At 47.5% G+C, this 13,830-nt stretch overlaps 2 protein-coding genes across 2 annotated transcripts; one reads left to right on the top strand and one right to left on the bottom strand.

The window, feature by feature from the left end:
- Positions 1-4,288: 4,288 nt before the first annotated feature.
- On the bottom strand, positions 4,289-5,333 carry LOC136469514 (kinesin-like protein KIN-7I). The gene is made up of 3 exons (XM_066467681.1): positions 5,196-5,333; positions 4,990-5,127; positions 4,289-4,429 (listed from the first exon to the last, which is right to left on the bottom strand). The coding sequence occupies exons 1-3, from the start codon at positions 5,265-5,267 to the stop codon at positions 4,289-4,291; spliced, it is 351 nt and encodes a 116-aa protein (XP_066323778.1). The 5' UTR covers positions 5,268-5,333.
- A 3,454-nt stretch (positions 5,334-8,787) lies between these two features.
- LOC136476874 (protein CUP-SHAPED COTYLEDON 3-like) lies at positions 8,788-10,877 on the top strand. Its single transcript, XM_066474845.1, has 2 exons — positions 8,788-9,465; positions 10,368-10,877. The coding sequence occupies exons 1-2, from the start codon at positions 8,953-8,955 to the stop codon at positions 10,875-10,877; spliced, it is 1,023 nt and encodes a 340-aa protein (XP_066330942.1). The 5' UTR covers positions 8,788-8,952.
- Positions 10,878-13,830: the final 2,953 nt, after the last annotated feature.

The following is a 13,830-nucleotide window of genomic DNA, read 5'->3' as shown; positions in this document are numbered from 1 at the left end:
AGTACATCCTCACCGGTTCGGTTGCGAGGCTTGGTCAGGTGGTCTGCCTTCCCTTTAAAATGCTTGCCTTTCTTTCTTACGGGGTGATTTGCAGGAAGAAATCGACGATGGCCAAGGTACACGACCTTTTGACATTTTTTCAAGAATACACCTCTAATATCACCGAAGTAGTATGTGCATGCATTATATCCCTTGTTTGACTGTCCTGAAAGATTACTTAGAGCAGGCCAATCATTGATTGTTACGAACAACAATGCTCGCAGATCAAAGTGTTCCTGTTTGTACTCATCCCACACACGTACACCTTCTTTATTCCACAAAATGAGAAGTTCGTCAATAAGTGGTCTCAGGTACACATCGATGTCATTGCCAGGTTGCTTCGAGCCTTGGATGAGCACAGGCATCATAATGAACTTCCGCTTCATGCATAACCAAGGAGGAATGTTGTAGATACTTAGAGTAACAGGCCAAGTGCTATGACTACTGTTCTGCTCTCCAAAAGGATTGATACCATCTGTACTTAAAGCAAACCTTAAGTTTCTTGCGTCATTTGTAAACTCCGGGAATTCTCTGTCGATTGCTCTCCACTGGGACCCATCAGCAGGGTGTCTCAACATATTGTCTACCTTACGGTCTTCTTTGTGCCATCGTAACAATTTTGCATGTTCTTTGTTTCTGAACAGACGTTTCAAGCGTGGTATTATAGGAGCATACCACATAACCTTGGCAGGGATTTTCTTACGCGGACATTCGCCCTCAACATCACCAGGGTCATCTCGCCTGATCTTATACCGCGACGCATGGCATACCGGGCATGCATCCAATTTCTCGTACTCTTTGCCATGGTATAGGATGTAGTCATTAGGACATGCATGTATCTTCTCTATTTCTAGCCCCATAGGACAGACAACTTGTTTTGCTTCGTAGGTAGTGGCGGGCAATTCATTGTACTTCGGAAGCATCTTCTTTTGGATTTTTAGTAACTCTCCAAATCCCTTGTCAGATACACCATTCTTTGCCTTCCATTGCAGCAATTCTAGTGTGGTTCCCAACTTTTTCTGCCCTGCATCACAAGTTGGGTACAACAATTTCTTGTGATCTTCTAGCATCCGCTCGAACTTGATCTTCTCCTTTTCACTTTCACATTCTCTTTGTGCATCATGAATGACCTAACAAAGATCATCAGCCGGCTCATCTTCTACGGCTACCTCTTCTTTAGCTTCTCCCATTGCAGTATCATTGAAGCACGCACCATCAGGAATAATATCATTGTCATCCCATTGTTCTTCTTCACCTTCTTCCATTACAACACTGGTTTCTCCGTGCTTTGTCCAACAAATATAGTTTGACATGAAACCCGACTTGAACAAGTGTGAATGAAGAGTCCTTGAGCAAGGATATTCCACCGTATTCTTACATATGGCACATGGGCAGCACATGAAACCATCGCGTTTGTTTGCCTTGGCCGCACGTAACAAAGAATGCACGCCGTCAATGAACTCTTGGGAGCGGCGATCAGCATTATACATCCAATAACGTCTCATCTGCATTACATGACATAAATATCATATTAAAACCTAGATCATAATTAATTATTTATACAACATGCGTGCCACCACAAAAGATACAAATTTATGAAAGCATCGCTACAATGTAGACAATCCCAACTACCACTAAAAGAACTAAAGCTAAAATACATTTCAGGAGCACAAGGATTTCGCGACCAATCTCAACTAAAACAGACAGATCCCCCGATTGTGCAACATCTTTGGGCTTCTTCGGCTGGATCACTGCCTCATTAGCCGCCTTATCTGGCTGTTGTGCAAGATATTTTTGCACGAGTTCAACATACTCTTCCTCCCAGTAGAAGTCTGAACATCGTCCACTGCCATTCCACTGAAATTAAAACAAAAAATTAGAACTTTAATCACAACCATCATGAAAATAGGTATAAACTAACCATAATCATTAAATACGATAAAATAACTCACATTGCGATCCGGACACTTGTAGAAGATACGATCCTTGTTGGGACCCTCCTTCTTCACTCGGTACTCCATCACAATCTTCGTCTCATCACGACACTTGCCGCATGGAATGAGAGGAAGACCCGGCCTAAGTCGCTTTGGAAACCCATGAGAGGCCGAGGACCCGGAAGCAGTTGCCATCTACTCTCTATACTCATTTTTTAATACACTATAAATTCCTCCTTTTATAAACAAATAAAATTAACAAACTATAAAATTATCTAGATCTCTAAACAATGATATTTTTAATGGTCATTGTGTTCTCGTCTTTTACTGCGGCAGGTAAGTAATTCATATGATATTTCCGCAAATTAACAGAAGAATGGGAATGTACACACATAACAGACTACTACGTTTAGGTACGGTGATTGACAGACTACAGCGACGATATCGGGACATGTGAATAAATAACCATCCGTACTAGTTGACCTTGCTTACGTGATCAGCTCGGCGAGCATGTCTCCGCCGGACGGCAGCGTACTTGGTCAAGGAAGAGCTCCGATTCTACGAGGAAGGGAACACGGTCTTCCATGACCGTTGTCGCTCTCTCTCGTAGAATCAAAGCTCCTCCTTGACGTCCGTTACCGCTCGGCAGAGAACATCCTCGCCGACCTGAACACGGTCCGCAAGTTCAACTAGTAAGGATTTGCTATAATTTTCTAACTATTTTCTAACTTTATATTTATATATACTACGTTTAGGTACGGTGATTGACAGACTACTGCGACGATATCGGTACATGTGAATAAATAACCATCCGTACTAGTTGACCTTGCTTACGTGATCAGCTCGACGAGCATTTCTCCACCGGACGGCACCGTACTTGGTCAAGGAAGAGCTCCGATTCTACGAGGAAGGGAACATGGTCTTCCACGACCGTTGTCGCTCTCCCTCATAGAATCAAAGCTCCTCCTTGACGTCCGTTACCGCTCGGTAGAGAACATCCTCGCCGACCTGAACACGGTCCGCAAGTTCAACTAGTAAGGATTTGCTATAATTTTCTAACTATTTTCTAACTTTATATTTATATATACTTTAACCTTCTTTCATGTAAATATGCAAGCTTGAAGTGATTTTGAGCTCAAATTGCTTACAAATGAAAAAAAAAACCACAATAAAGAACCATAAATATATATAGTGAACAAAATGGCATAAGAAAATGGTAAAAAATGAGAGTATGAGATTGGTAACCTTTACAACTGAAGAATCGACGGAGGAATCGAAGAAATCGACGGAGGAATCGAAGAATGGATGGAGGAACAATGGAGGGAGGGAGGAAGCAAGAACACTACTGCAGTGAGCTTCAAAATGTGCTGAGCTTGGGCTCGGGGAGGAAGGAGAAGACGGCCGATTTATAAAGGGAGAACATTTAGTCCCGGTTGATGGATCCAACCGGGACTAAAGGTAACTTTCCAACCCCGGGCGTAGCCACGGCCCGAGAGTAGACCTTTATTCCCGGTTGGAGCCACCAACCGGGAGTAAAAGTATACCTTTAGTCCCGGTTGGTGGCTCCAACCGGGACTACAGGTCCCTGCCACCTCTGTCTGGCGCAGTAGCCGTTGGGCAGGGACCTTTAGTCCCGGTTGGAGCCACCAACCGGGACTAAAGGTATCTCTAGTCCCGGGCGCAAAAAATTCTGGGACTAGAGCCCATTTTGATCGAGGATCAAAGGTCTGTTCTCTACTAGTGTATAGTTATATCTTAAGCAGTTTAGTATTGTTTGTCGTAGCTCCAAAACAGTTAAACATGGCACGAAGGACGAACAAGAGGCGCTATGCTAAATAGCGCATACACTACTGGAATCTTGCATTTTTCTGTGTGTGCGAAAACACACAGAAAAATATGAATACCGTTAGAAAAATATTTTTTTGACGGTGTACCCTCAGAAAAATACCCACAGAAATATAATGACAGAAAAATCAAATTTTTCTGTGGGTTCACCGTCAGAAACAATTTTTCTGTGGGTGTTACACGCACAGAAAAATTACGTTCGCCCAGATTAAAACTAAATTTTCTGTGTGTTAATCCACACAGAAAAAAGAAATAAACACACAGAAAAACACATGTTTTTTTCTGTCGGTCTAAGTGAACTCACAGAAAAATTGATTTCGCCCAGATTAAAAAAAAATATTTCTATATAGCCAGCCTCACAGGAAAAAGGAGTTAAACACACAAAAAAATTATTTTAAAACAGTAGCAACAGCATATTAAAATATATATTTTTCATACAGTAATTTCTATGCATGACCAACAAGGTTTCATCATTCAAATAATACACAAATCAGCAGTTCTACAACAATGCATGTAACGTTGTCGTTGCTCCCACGCCTGAAGGCGATCTCCGTAAGCTTCCGGGCTGCAGCCTCAGGGCTATCCTCGTCCTTCACAAATGCAACAGCATGCTGGAACAACCATATGCACCAATCAGCGCAAACAAGGAAAGAAACAGTGAGTGAAGCTTCTGCTGACTCTTAGTTTTGTTATATGTGCACAAGAAAAAATTGTGTCAAGGAAAACATCAATGCATGTCTACACGACTAGAGAAAGTACTGTGATCCACACATCCATGATTTTTTCTTTTCTAAAATACAAACACATGCCAGGAGCTTATGCCAGGTATGCATGCATTTTCGTGAGCATTTAATGGTTGAATAAGCAATAACCAGTGGAGGCACTACTATCAATTTGTCCCTATATCAGTAAATCTTTTCCACGTAAGCTTACTAATCAGTTTCAAGAAAACTTTCTAGCTAGCAAAATCCAATATGAATGTCGAATGTCATTGATCGCTGATAACTTCAGGCTTCATTTTTGTACAATAATTTTGCAAACGAACATACTCCCAATCCAAGCTAAAGATAAATTGGATGTGTTCAAACTAAAGCATTAATATTTATCAGCGAACATACTCCCAATGCGTACACATTAGGGGAACTAAAACATGCAACCCTATCAAAGGTACCTTTATCAAATCTTCTGAAAGTTTGTGGTTCTCATCAAGGCAGATGTTCAATCTATGATTAGCTTCTAGGTATTCTTTCTCCTTTGCTGTCCAAATTGATCTTTCAGATTCCATGTCCAAAAGGGCATCAGTAAGTTGCTGCATTCATTTTAGAAAATGAAATTATTTCACATAACATATAAATGGATAAAAGTATAGAGTTTTACCATTCCCAAATCGTCCTTTTCAGCAATTGAAGTGACTAGGGCTTCTTGTAAAGAAGAAATTTCCGCATCCATATCAAAAGCATAACAGGGATATTACTCAAAAGAAATAACGCAGATACGTGTACCAAATTTGGTATATGGCATACTAACCTCATTTGGCACCACATCCCAGAGCCCATCACTAGCCAAAATAAGAAACTCCACATCACCATCTATTTCTAGATCCTGACAAGAAATTTCCAAGTAAGTACAGTGCCTTGTGATTAAGTGCATTAATGTCGTCAACCAAGTAAGATGTAATTGAATTTCAACCAAGTAGACATAAACTGTAATAACTTTGGCAGAAAGATACACCCGCATTAAACCAAGTACCCAACGAGCCCAGCAATTGTTATGATCAATTTGACTTACCAGACCATTAGAGAGCAGTATGTCAAAAGCACAAGAACTACATATATTTCACCTGGAGCAAAATAACAAGAGCAAAAGAACTCGAGAAATGGCTCAGATTTACCCATTAGAGAGCAGTATGTCAAAGGCACCTGGAACTTAATTTAATTCTCTCTCTCTAATGGGAATTGAACTGGCCACAGAACTGGTTGCTTGTACTGGTACAAGCCATCCTAGTTAAGCAGCAAACAGAACAAAATATCCCAAGTACCAGCTCATAAGGTGCTAAAGTGCAGAAGTTCTCTAATGGAAACTTGATTCATCACAGCCACTCAAGAGTAGTACAAAACAAAAAAAGTCACAAGGCATAGTTAGGGAAGGGGAGAGCGGCGTGGCACGAGACTGGGGTTTCATATCATCTCAGCTCCGCAAATATCACATATCAAAATGATTGATCAGGTTGATATATACTAGTAACTTCCACGGGCGTCACCAATCTGACCATCCAAAGGTGCTAGATTTTTTTATCATAAGAATAACAAGATCCTGCAGCTACATCTATAGGACAACTACTACTAACGCAATGGAGCAAGGCAAGCATTACCATAGAGGCATATGCTGACATAATAGTTCTGATAGGCAAAGCAACAATTGGAAAAAGAAAGACATGCTATATATGCATCCACAAACTGTGAACCCCAACCACTGCAGATGAAGTTTGATTTTGTCTATAAAAAGAGCAAAGCATATCAATCCACACAGATGATGACAGATTAACTTGTAGTGAGCAAACATTTGCAAATTTTGTTCAGTTAATTTACCATCAAGGATATGTTATACTGAAAGTCCAAGTACCGGATAACAATTTGAACATGTTTTTTTTTCTCAACTTGATTGAACAAAAACAACCAGATATCATACTACTAAAACACTAGGAACAATTAGGAAATTCTCAAGCAGCACGGAAGCAAAGCATCAAAGCACGAATTAAATTACTCGCTAATTATACAGCTAACAGAAGCTCTAATAAAAAAATAAAAAAGGCACGCCGACACCACGACCGCACCATCGGCACCGCTGCCGCTCTCGGCCAGGTGGCTGCAGCTCACCCCTGGCCCGCGCAGCCGTCCCCACCGCCGCCTGGGGTGCGCCGCCGCCGGGCCCCCTCCCTGGATCTCGCCGTTGGGGGAGGGAGGGAGGGGGCGGCACCGGCCGCCGGATCTGGTCGGTGGGGAGGGGCCGCGCCGGGGAACAAGGTAGGGGAGGAGGGGGGGGGGGGGGGAGGGGGCGGCACCGGCCGCGCCGGATCTCGCCGATGGGGAGCGGGAGGGGAGGGGCCACACCGGGGAAGAAGGTAAGGGAGGGGGGAGAGGGAGGGGGCGGCACCGGCCGCGCCGGATCTCGCCGGTGGAGAGCGGGAGGGGAGGGGCCACGCCGGGGAAGAAGGTAGGGGAGGGGGGGAGAGGGAGGGGGCGGCACCGGCCGTGCCGGATCTCGCCGGTGGGGAGCGGGAGGGGAGGGGCCGCGCCGAGGAAGAAGGTAGGGGAGGGGGGAGAGGGAGGGGGCGGCACCGGCCGCCGGATCTCGCCGGTGGGGAGCGGGAGGGGAGGGACCGCGCCGGGGAAGAAGGTAGGGGAGGGGGGAGAGGGAGGGGGTGGCACCGACCGCGCCGGATCTCGCCGGTGGGGAGCGGGAGGGGAGGGGCCGCGCCGAGGAAGAAGGTAGGGGAGGGGGGAGAGGGAGGGGGCGGCACCGGCCGCCGGATCTCGCTGGTGGGGAGCGGGAGGGGAGGGGCCGCACCGGGGAACGCCGGCCGCGCCGGATCTCGGGAAGAAGGTAGGGGAGGGGGGAGAGGGAGGGGGCGGCACCGGCCGCGCTGAGGAAGAAGGGGAGGGAGGGGAGATGGGGGAGAGGGAGGGGGCGGAGGATGGGCGGGTGTGGGTTCGGGTTCGGGAGGAGCGGAGGGGAGTGTGGGGGGGCTGCGGCGGGGAAGAAGAAGGGGAGGGAGGGGAGCGTGCGTGCGTGAGGAGCCGAGCGAGTCCGCGGCGGGTTAGGGTTAGGAAATCTTGGTTTTTTTCCGTGCGTGTGTACGTTTTTTCTGTGTGTTTTAAAATACCGACAGAATAATAACATTTTTTCTGTGCGTACATATCTTTTTTCTGTGCGTTTTTAAAGAACCGACAGAATAATTTTCATTTTTCTGTGAGTGCTGATTTTTTCCGTGTGTGTATTGTCACGCACAGAAAAATCATATAATTATTCTGTGGGTTTTCATATTTTTCTGTGGGGATATTTTAAAACCCACAGCATACCAAAACAAACGCACAGAAAAATTTATCATCCACGGAACAATTCGTTTTTCCAGCAGTGATACAGGAGTACGTATGCATGCCCAATCGAGCGCGAAGGATTATTAATTAGTATCGGCATGGCAAGCAGTAGTAGACACTACATAGTACCCCGAAAAAAGGGAAGTACACAGTTTGCGTACATGCATGTTCATCACCCTACTGCCTTCATCCCTCAATATCCGGAACACACATACGTCGCTGTCTGCCTATACGAATGCATGCACGCACACGTGTATACGTCTGTTCAGATATATGCCGGTACACGCTCCCCGTTCAAGCACGACGGCTGTACTATACGTGTTGTATCACACATGCACATATGTACGTACCTATATTGCACGGCGATGAATGAACGTGCATGCGTGTGTAGAGTACGTACGTTTTCCCTCGTCGTCGTCCTTTCCTCACGGCGCCTTCAAAAGTTGCGTTGCGTCAATGCATGCATGTATGTATGCTCATGTATGCACGCATAACGTACGTAACTGCTGTGTGCACACAGGGCGTAGCTGAGACTTTACAGAAGCAGCAGCAGCTAGAGCTAGCTACTCATAGGTAGTATAGCTTGGAACTAGCCGGTGGTGTTAGCTAGGACGTTGCTACGACGTGCAACAGTTTCCCGTTAAGGCGTTAAGCTCCATCAAGTTTCCTCATTGGGCCCATGCCAGGTGCCACCATGTCCATCGCCCTCCTTCAACCTTTCCATTTTTGAGAGAGAGAGAGAGAGCAGAGCTCTCATGTTCATGGTCCTCATGGAGGTAGGAGCATGGTGCTACCTAGCAAGCTCCCCACTATAAAGAGCACCCCTTGCATTGGCTTCTCCCCCCACACCACACCACACTACCACAGCTTAGAGTCAGAGCTTCTTCTCATCATCTTGAAGAAAAGAGTGAGAGTGAGGTTGGCAAGGGTATAGGGTTCTCGGGCAAATCTCTTTCCCCCCTTTGGATCCTTCTTCTCTCCCTGCTTCGTTCTCAGCAGATCGCTCTCAGTACGTGGCTAGCTGCATAGCACCGTGTATGCAGCACCACCGCCAGGACCACCAGGCCATGGGCGACGCGCTGTGGGAGCTGCTCGGGGAGGAGATGGCGGCGGCGGGAGGGGAGCACGGGCTTCCCCCGGGGTTCCGGTTCCACCCCACCGACGAGGAGCTGGTCACCTTCTACCTGGCCGCCAAGGTGTTCAACGGCGCCTGCTGCGGCATCGACATCGCCGAGGTGGACCTCAACCGGTGCGAGCCGTGGGAGCTCCCCGACGCAGCGCGCATGGGGGAGCGCGAGTGGTACTTCTTCAGCCTCCGCGACCGCAAGTACCCCACGGGCCTCCGCACCAACCGCGCCACCGGCGCCGGATACTGGAAGGCCACCGGCAAGGACCGCGAGGTGCTCAACGCCGCCACCGGCGCGCTCCTCGGCATGAAGAAGACGCTCGTCTTCTACAAGGGCCGCGCGCCGCGCGGCGAGAAGACCAAGTGGGTCCTCCACGAGTACCGCCTCGACGGCGACTTCGCCGCCGCTCGCCGCCCCTGCAAGGTATGTGTACTCCTACATGAAATGAACCGATTTGTTCAGGGCAGATTCATTTCTCGAGTTTCTGAAACTAAAACGACGCAACTAGAGTAGCTATATTACTCCATGCCGCATGAATGGATTCCTTAAGGTTTCAGGGCAGATCTTTTCAGTTTTTCTGTGCTGCTTTCAATGATTCTTCTTTGAATGAATGCCGTGAAAACGCAACAGTGTGACAGTAGTAGAGATGTGATATCATTGACAAGAAGTAGGAGTCGCAGATATCCTGGCTGCAATGAATGTGGCATGCATGATACCTCCGTATGCATCATAGCAGTACAAGGAGAGGGCTTGGGGTGACATATGCATGCAGATTGATAGATGTGTGCTTTATGCAGGAGTACTCCTCCTGTGCATTCATCAATGCCACTACACTGGCTGGTGTAAGCATGATAATGCACTGGTACAACAACCACAGTTCTTGTGCCCAGCTTCAGCCGCAGCAGCATGGATCATGGATGTACCTGGCATATCTCCAAACACTGACATGCCTCCCTTCCAAATCTCCGCTGTACAATACAATGAATAGAATGTCCCCAAGATAAACTAGTAGCATGAGCATCCAATGTGCTGCTCCTGTGGGTTCCCGTTTTTTAATTTGTAAAACAAATGTGCCATCTTCAGAAGTTGTTCATTCAGCAGGACATTTATATACTCTGAAATTTCAGAAAAATATAAATACTATATACACTGATGTACTACCTCTGTGTTTTATGCCTAGAGATCACCTTCTCAGATACACTATTGATGAATCTTGTGCCCTGGATATGGATCACAATCGACAGAAAATAATCTTTTACTAGTATACTCTATGTCTATACTCCTACTCCTGACTGATGAATTGCTGAATCTTTTTATACATGCAGGAGGAATGGGTGATCTGCAGGATACTGCACAAGGCAGGCGACCAGTACAGCAAGCTGATGATGGTGAAGAGCCCCTACTACCTTCCCATGGCAATGGACCCCTCCAGCTTCTGCTTCCAGCAGGACCCCACTGCGCCTCCCCTCCCAAACCCTAGCGGCTGCATCCCCTTCCACCACGGCCACCCCAGCATGCAGCCGCCTCCATTGCCGTTGCCGCCGAGCAACCATGGCAAGGTCGTCTTCCCCGGAGCAGCGGCGGCCTGCATGCAGCCAGAGCCGGCAAACGGCAGCAACAGCGCCGTGCTGCCCATGCCGCCGCCGTTCCCTCCCTTCACCCCCATCGTCGCCGGCAAGCTGGCCCTGTCGCCGCCGCCCCAGGTCGGGGTCAACGCCGGTCCACAGGAGCCACCGCCACCGCCACCGCCACCTACCTGGCTGGAGGCCTACCTGCAGCACGGTGGTGGGTTCCTTTATGAGATGGGCCCAGCTGCAACGCCCAGGGGCGCATGATCCGGACCGTTGGTTCCTTAGGGTTACCCTACTGAACACTGATGATCCATCGGTTTACCTGGCCTGTAATGTTGCAGCGTCAGTTTCCAAGTGTCATATTTCGACAAGCACTTGTAGTTATTAGACATAGTATCTTATATTCGGTAGCATCATTAGTCGTTGTTATGAAATCATGTGTGCTTATGACTTGCATGCATGCATTTGGATCATCAGAACAGTGCTTAGCTTGTACTACGTACTGTGTTGATCCATCCACATGCAAAGTGTGCATGGTACTAGCTAAAATGTATCGAGATGTCTGTTTGTTTAGCATGCAATGATATATCCTGGTCCCAATTTCGTCTCGTTAAGCATGTTTTTTTAAAGGACGGCAAAGAGTTTTACTGCATTTTTGGGTATTTTTTATTAGAAGATAAATAAAATTGGACAACAACAACAAACCACTTTACATCTTGCTGGCTCAACCTTCACCTATCATATGGGCCCAGGTAGCACAATAGAAGGGAGAAAAAAGAGACGAAAAAGATATCACACATTTTAAGAAAAGGCTGATTTGGCTAAATGATATTGTTTCACTACCTCTTTGATTAAGTAGGCGATGTCAGTGGCAGAGCTTCGAACCTAAATCATGCAGAGAGCTAGGTTTTTTCACTCTCTTGTATTAAAATATGAAAAAAAATGCTTGTAGTTAGCTTATGAGTCACCCATTGCGGTGCCCTAATGAGAAGTTTACACAACTTTAGGGGTGGCCATGGCCCCTATTGGCCTATGAGAAGCTCTGCCATTGGGCGACACCATCTGGGTCTTTTGAAATTTGATGGAAAGTATTCCTGCTATGTTCGTTCCAAATGTTCCGCCAGAAATAAATTGCCAACCCATCAAAATCCCTTCTTAAATGTTTGTCCATCTTTGCTCTTCCCCTTCTCCACCAAGTGTAGATGGAACTATCTGATCTAGTGTTTCGTAAGAATTCCATACAAAAGTGGAGCCAAAAATGTGTTTTTAATGTACTTTTGGAGAAGGGTGGGGAAGGTAGCAGTACTAATTTTCTTCAAATTTAGTCAAATTAAAAAAAATTCAATAGAGACAGTAGGGACCGTGGTGGGGGTGGGGCAGTAGGGACCGTGGTGGGGGTGGGGCAGCGGCGAAGCCACAGTGCATGTGTCGGGGTCATGCGACCCCGATAACTTTGTACGAATCAGTGGAACCCCGCGTATTCCGGCCAGCTACGACCCCATCAAATTGAGTTCATGAATCTGTGCGACCCCGGCAGCAGTTTAGTCTAGATTCGCCGCTGGGGTGGGGGGCTCCCCCCTCTCCGCTAGTGAGTCCATGTTTGAATGGATAGTCTTTACACAGGCAAGCGACCGTCTCTCCGATCCGTCTCCGGTGAGATATTGCAAAGTTGTCTGCTATTAGGATGTTTCTGCCTTGGCTAGCTCTCCTAATGCTTTTTGTTGGTCATACATACTATAAGGCTGAGTCGGGTGAACTTGGGAAGTTCTGTATGTGAGGGGGAGAGTCATCTTCTTACCGCCTTTTCTTTCTCTATTGTATTGGGTCGGTTTGTTAGGTTGCTTGCCACCTCCTTGGTGGTGCTTTGTAACTCTGTGCTACGAGGGTTCTTTCGTAGTTGTGTCGTTGTATTCTCTTCTGCTTAATGAAAAATATGTTAAGGCACGATCGTGAAGAAAAAGCTATGTACTGTATGTTACAAACAGGAGAGTGTAGACTACTGCACTTGTTGGTTGTTGCTCTCTCAATCTCTATGTGCACTCATGTCATGCGTGTATATATCCATCGCAAATGCTTCAAATATTTATTGGCTTGGCTCTAGCCAGCCCATGTGTACGTACTCCGTCAAAATGTATAGTCCACTGTGTATTTGGTGCATTTGTTTCTTCAGTCATTCATACTAGCACAGTTGCAGTACACTCATCAGTATATGCCATGAACAGTGCATGTACCAAGGCTCTGTTCGCACAGTGCGGTGAGGATTTGGTCTCTGGTGCGAGATCTCTCGAGGCCAGGGCGTGTGCGTGCACACGCAGTGCTGTGCTCCGGCACCCGCAGCAGCCAGCCTGATCGATCTGCGTATACATCTGCTATGGAGTATGGACGTGCAGAAATCCATTTATTCGTTCTTTCACGCATGCATACAAATGCATGCAGTTGGAGCCAGGTCGTCGTGGAAGAGCTAACAAAAGAAGGAAAGCTAAGGTTAAAAAACAAGCAGCAGTAGTGTGTGTGTGATGATGAGTGATGGATGGATGGACGGAGACGACGTGAAGAGCGAGGAGAGACGACGAGACGCAGAGCATGCAGGTGCAGGTGCATTCGCCGCTGCGTGCATGGATGGCCACGGGCCGTGGCCGGCTCGTCGTTGGACGACGCCGCGACGCGTCCAGGCCAGAGCAGGAGGGGATGATTTGACGGGTTGCAATAAGCTGTTTCTATTACCACCAGCACTAGCACTAGGGAGCCAGGCCAGCTGCTGGTGATGGTGTGCGTAGGCGTAGGCTTGCATAGGAATAAGGGGAGGGGATCCGGCCGGTGGCGATGCTAGTGCGAGGTGCAGCCATGCAGCAGCAAGCATGGACGCATCATGACGTGGTGCTCTGCTCTTCCTTCTCCTCAGGCGATGGGACGGCCCCGACGTGACCCCTAATCGGGCATCCCGGGATTGATTACTCCTTTCTGAAGCATTGGGCAGCGGTTGCATCTCCGCTGGCCGCTGCTGCTCTGCGTCCGCCGCGCGCTTTGCCAGTTGCTGCTGTCAGCCGCCTGGCTACCAGGCTTGTCGCAGTAGCCCAGACCGGCAAACCCAACGGCCCGTGCATTTTTTTGGGACTTTGGACCGGGCCAGGCTGAGCTTGAAAAGGTCCAGTTGTTTTGGGCCCAGAAATCCATGCCACAACCATCCAACGGGTAAAGTTGGTCAGGCTCGGACTGC

The sequence above is a fragment of the Miscanthus floridulus genome, chromosome 8 (genome assembly GCF_019320115.1).
Source record: "Miscanthus floridulus cultivar M001 chromosome 8, ASM1932011v1, whole genome shotgun sequence".
In the NCBI taxonomy this organism is placed as follows: domain Eukaryota; kingdom Viridiplantae; phylum Streptophyta; class Magnoliopsida; order Poales; family Poaceae; genus Miscanthus; species Miscanthus floridulus.
The sequence above is the reverse complement of the archived record's forward strand: the minus strand, read 5'-3'. Positions and strand labels throughout refer to the sequence as shown.

What these genes read in the sequence shown, in the direction of transcription:
- LOC136476874 (XM_066474845.1), top strand. Translation starts at nt 8,953, where the DNA reads ATGCAGCACCACCGCCAGGACCACCAGGCCATGGGCGACGCGCTGTGG. An exon ending in CCGCTCGCCGCCCCTGCAAG is followed by an intron (nt 9,466 to 10,367) that starts GTATGTGTACTC and finishes TTATACATGCAG; the next exon opens with GAGGAATGGGTGATCTGCAG.
- LOC136469514 (XM_066467681.1), bottom strand. Translation starts at nt 5,267, where the DNA reads ATGGATGCGGAAATTTCTTCTTTACAAGAAGCCCTAGTCACTTCAATT. An exon ending in AAAAGGACGATTTGGGAATG is followed by an intron (nt 5,128 to 5,195) that starts GTAAAACTCTAT and finishes AAATGAATGCAG; the next exon opens with CAACTTACTGATGCCCTTTT. An exon ending in TTTCAGAAGATTTGATAAAG is followed by an intron (nt 4,430 to 4,989) that starts GTACCTTTGATA and finishes TGGTTGTTCCAG; the next exon opens with CATGCTGTTGCATTTGTGAA.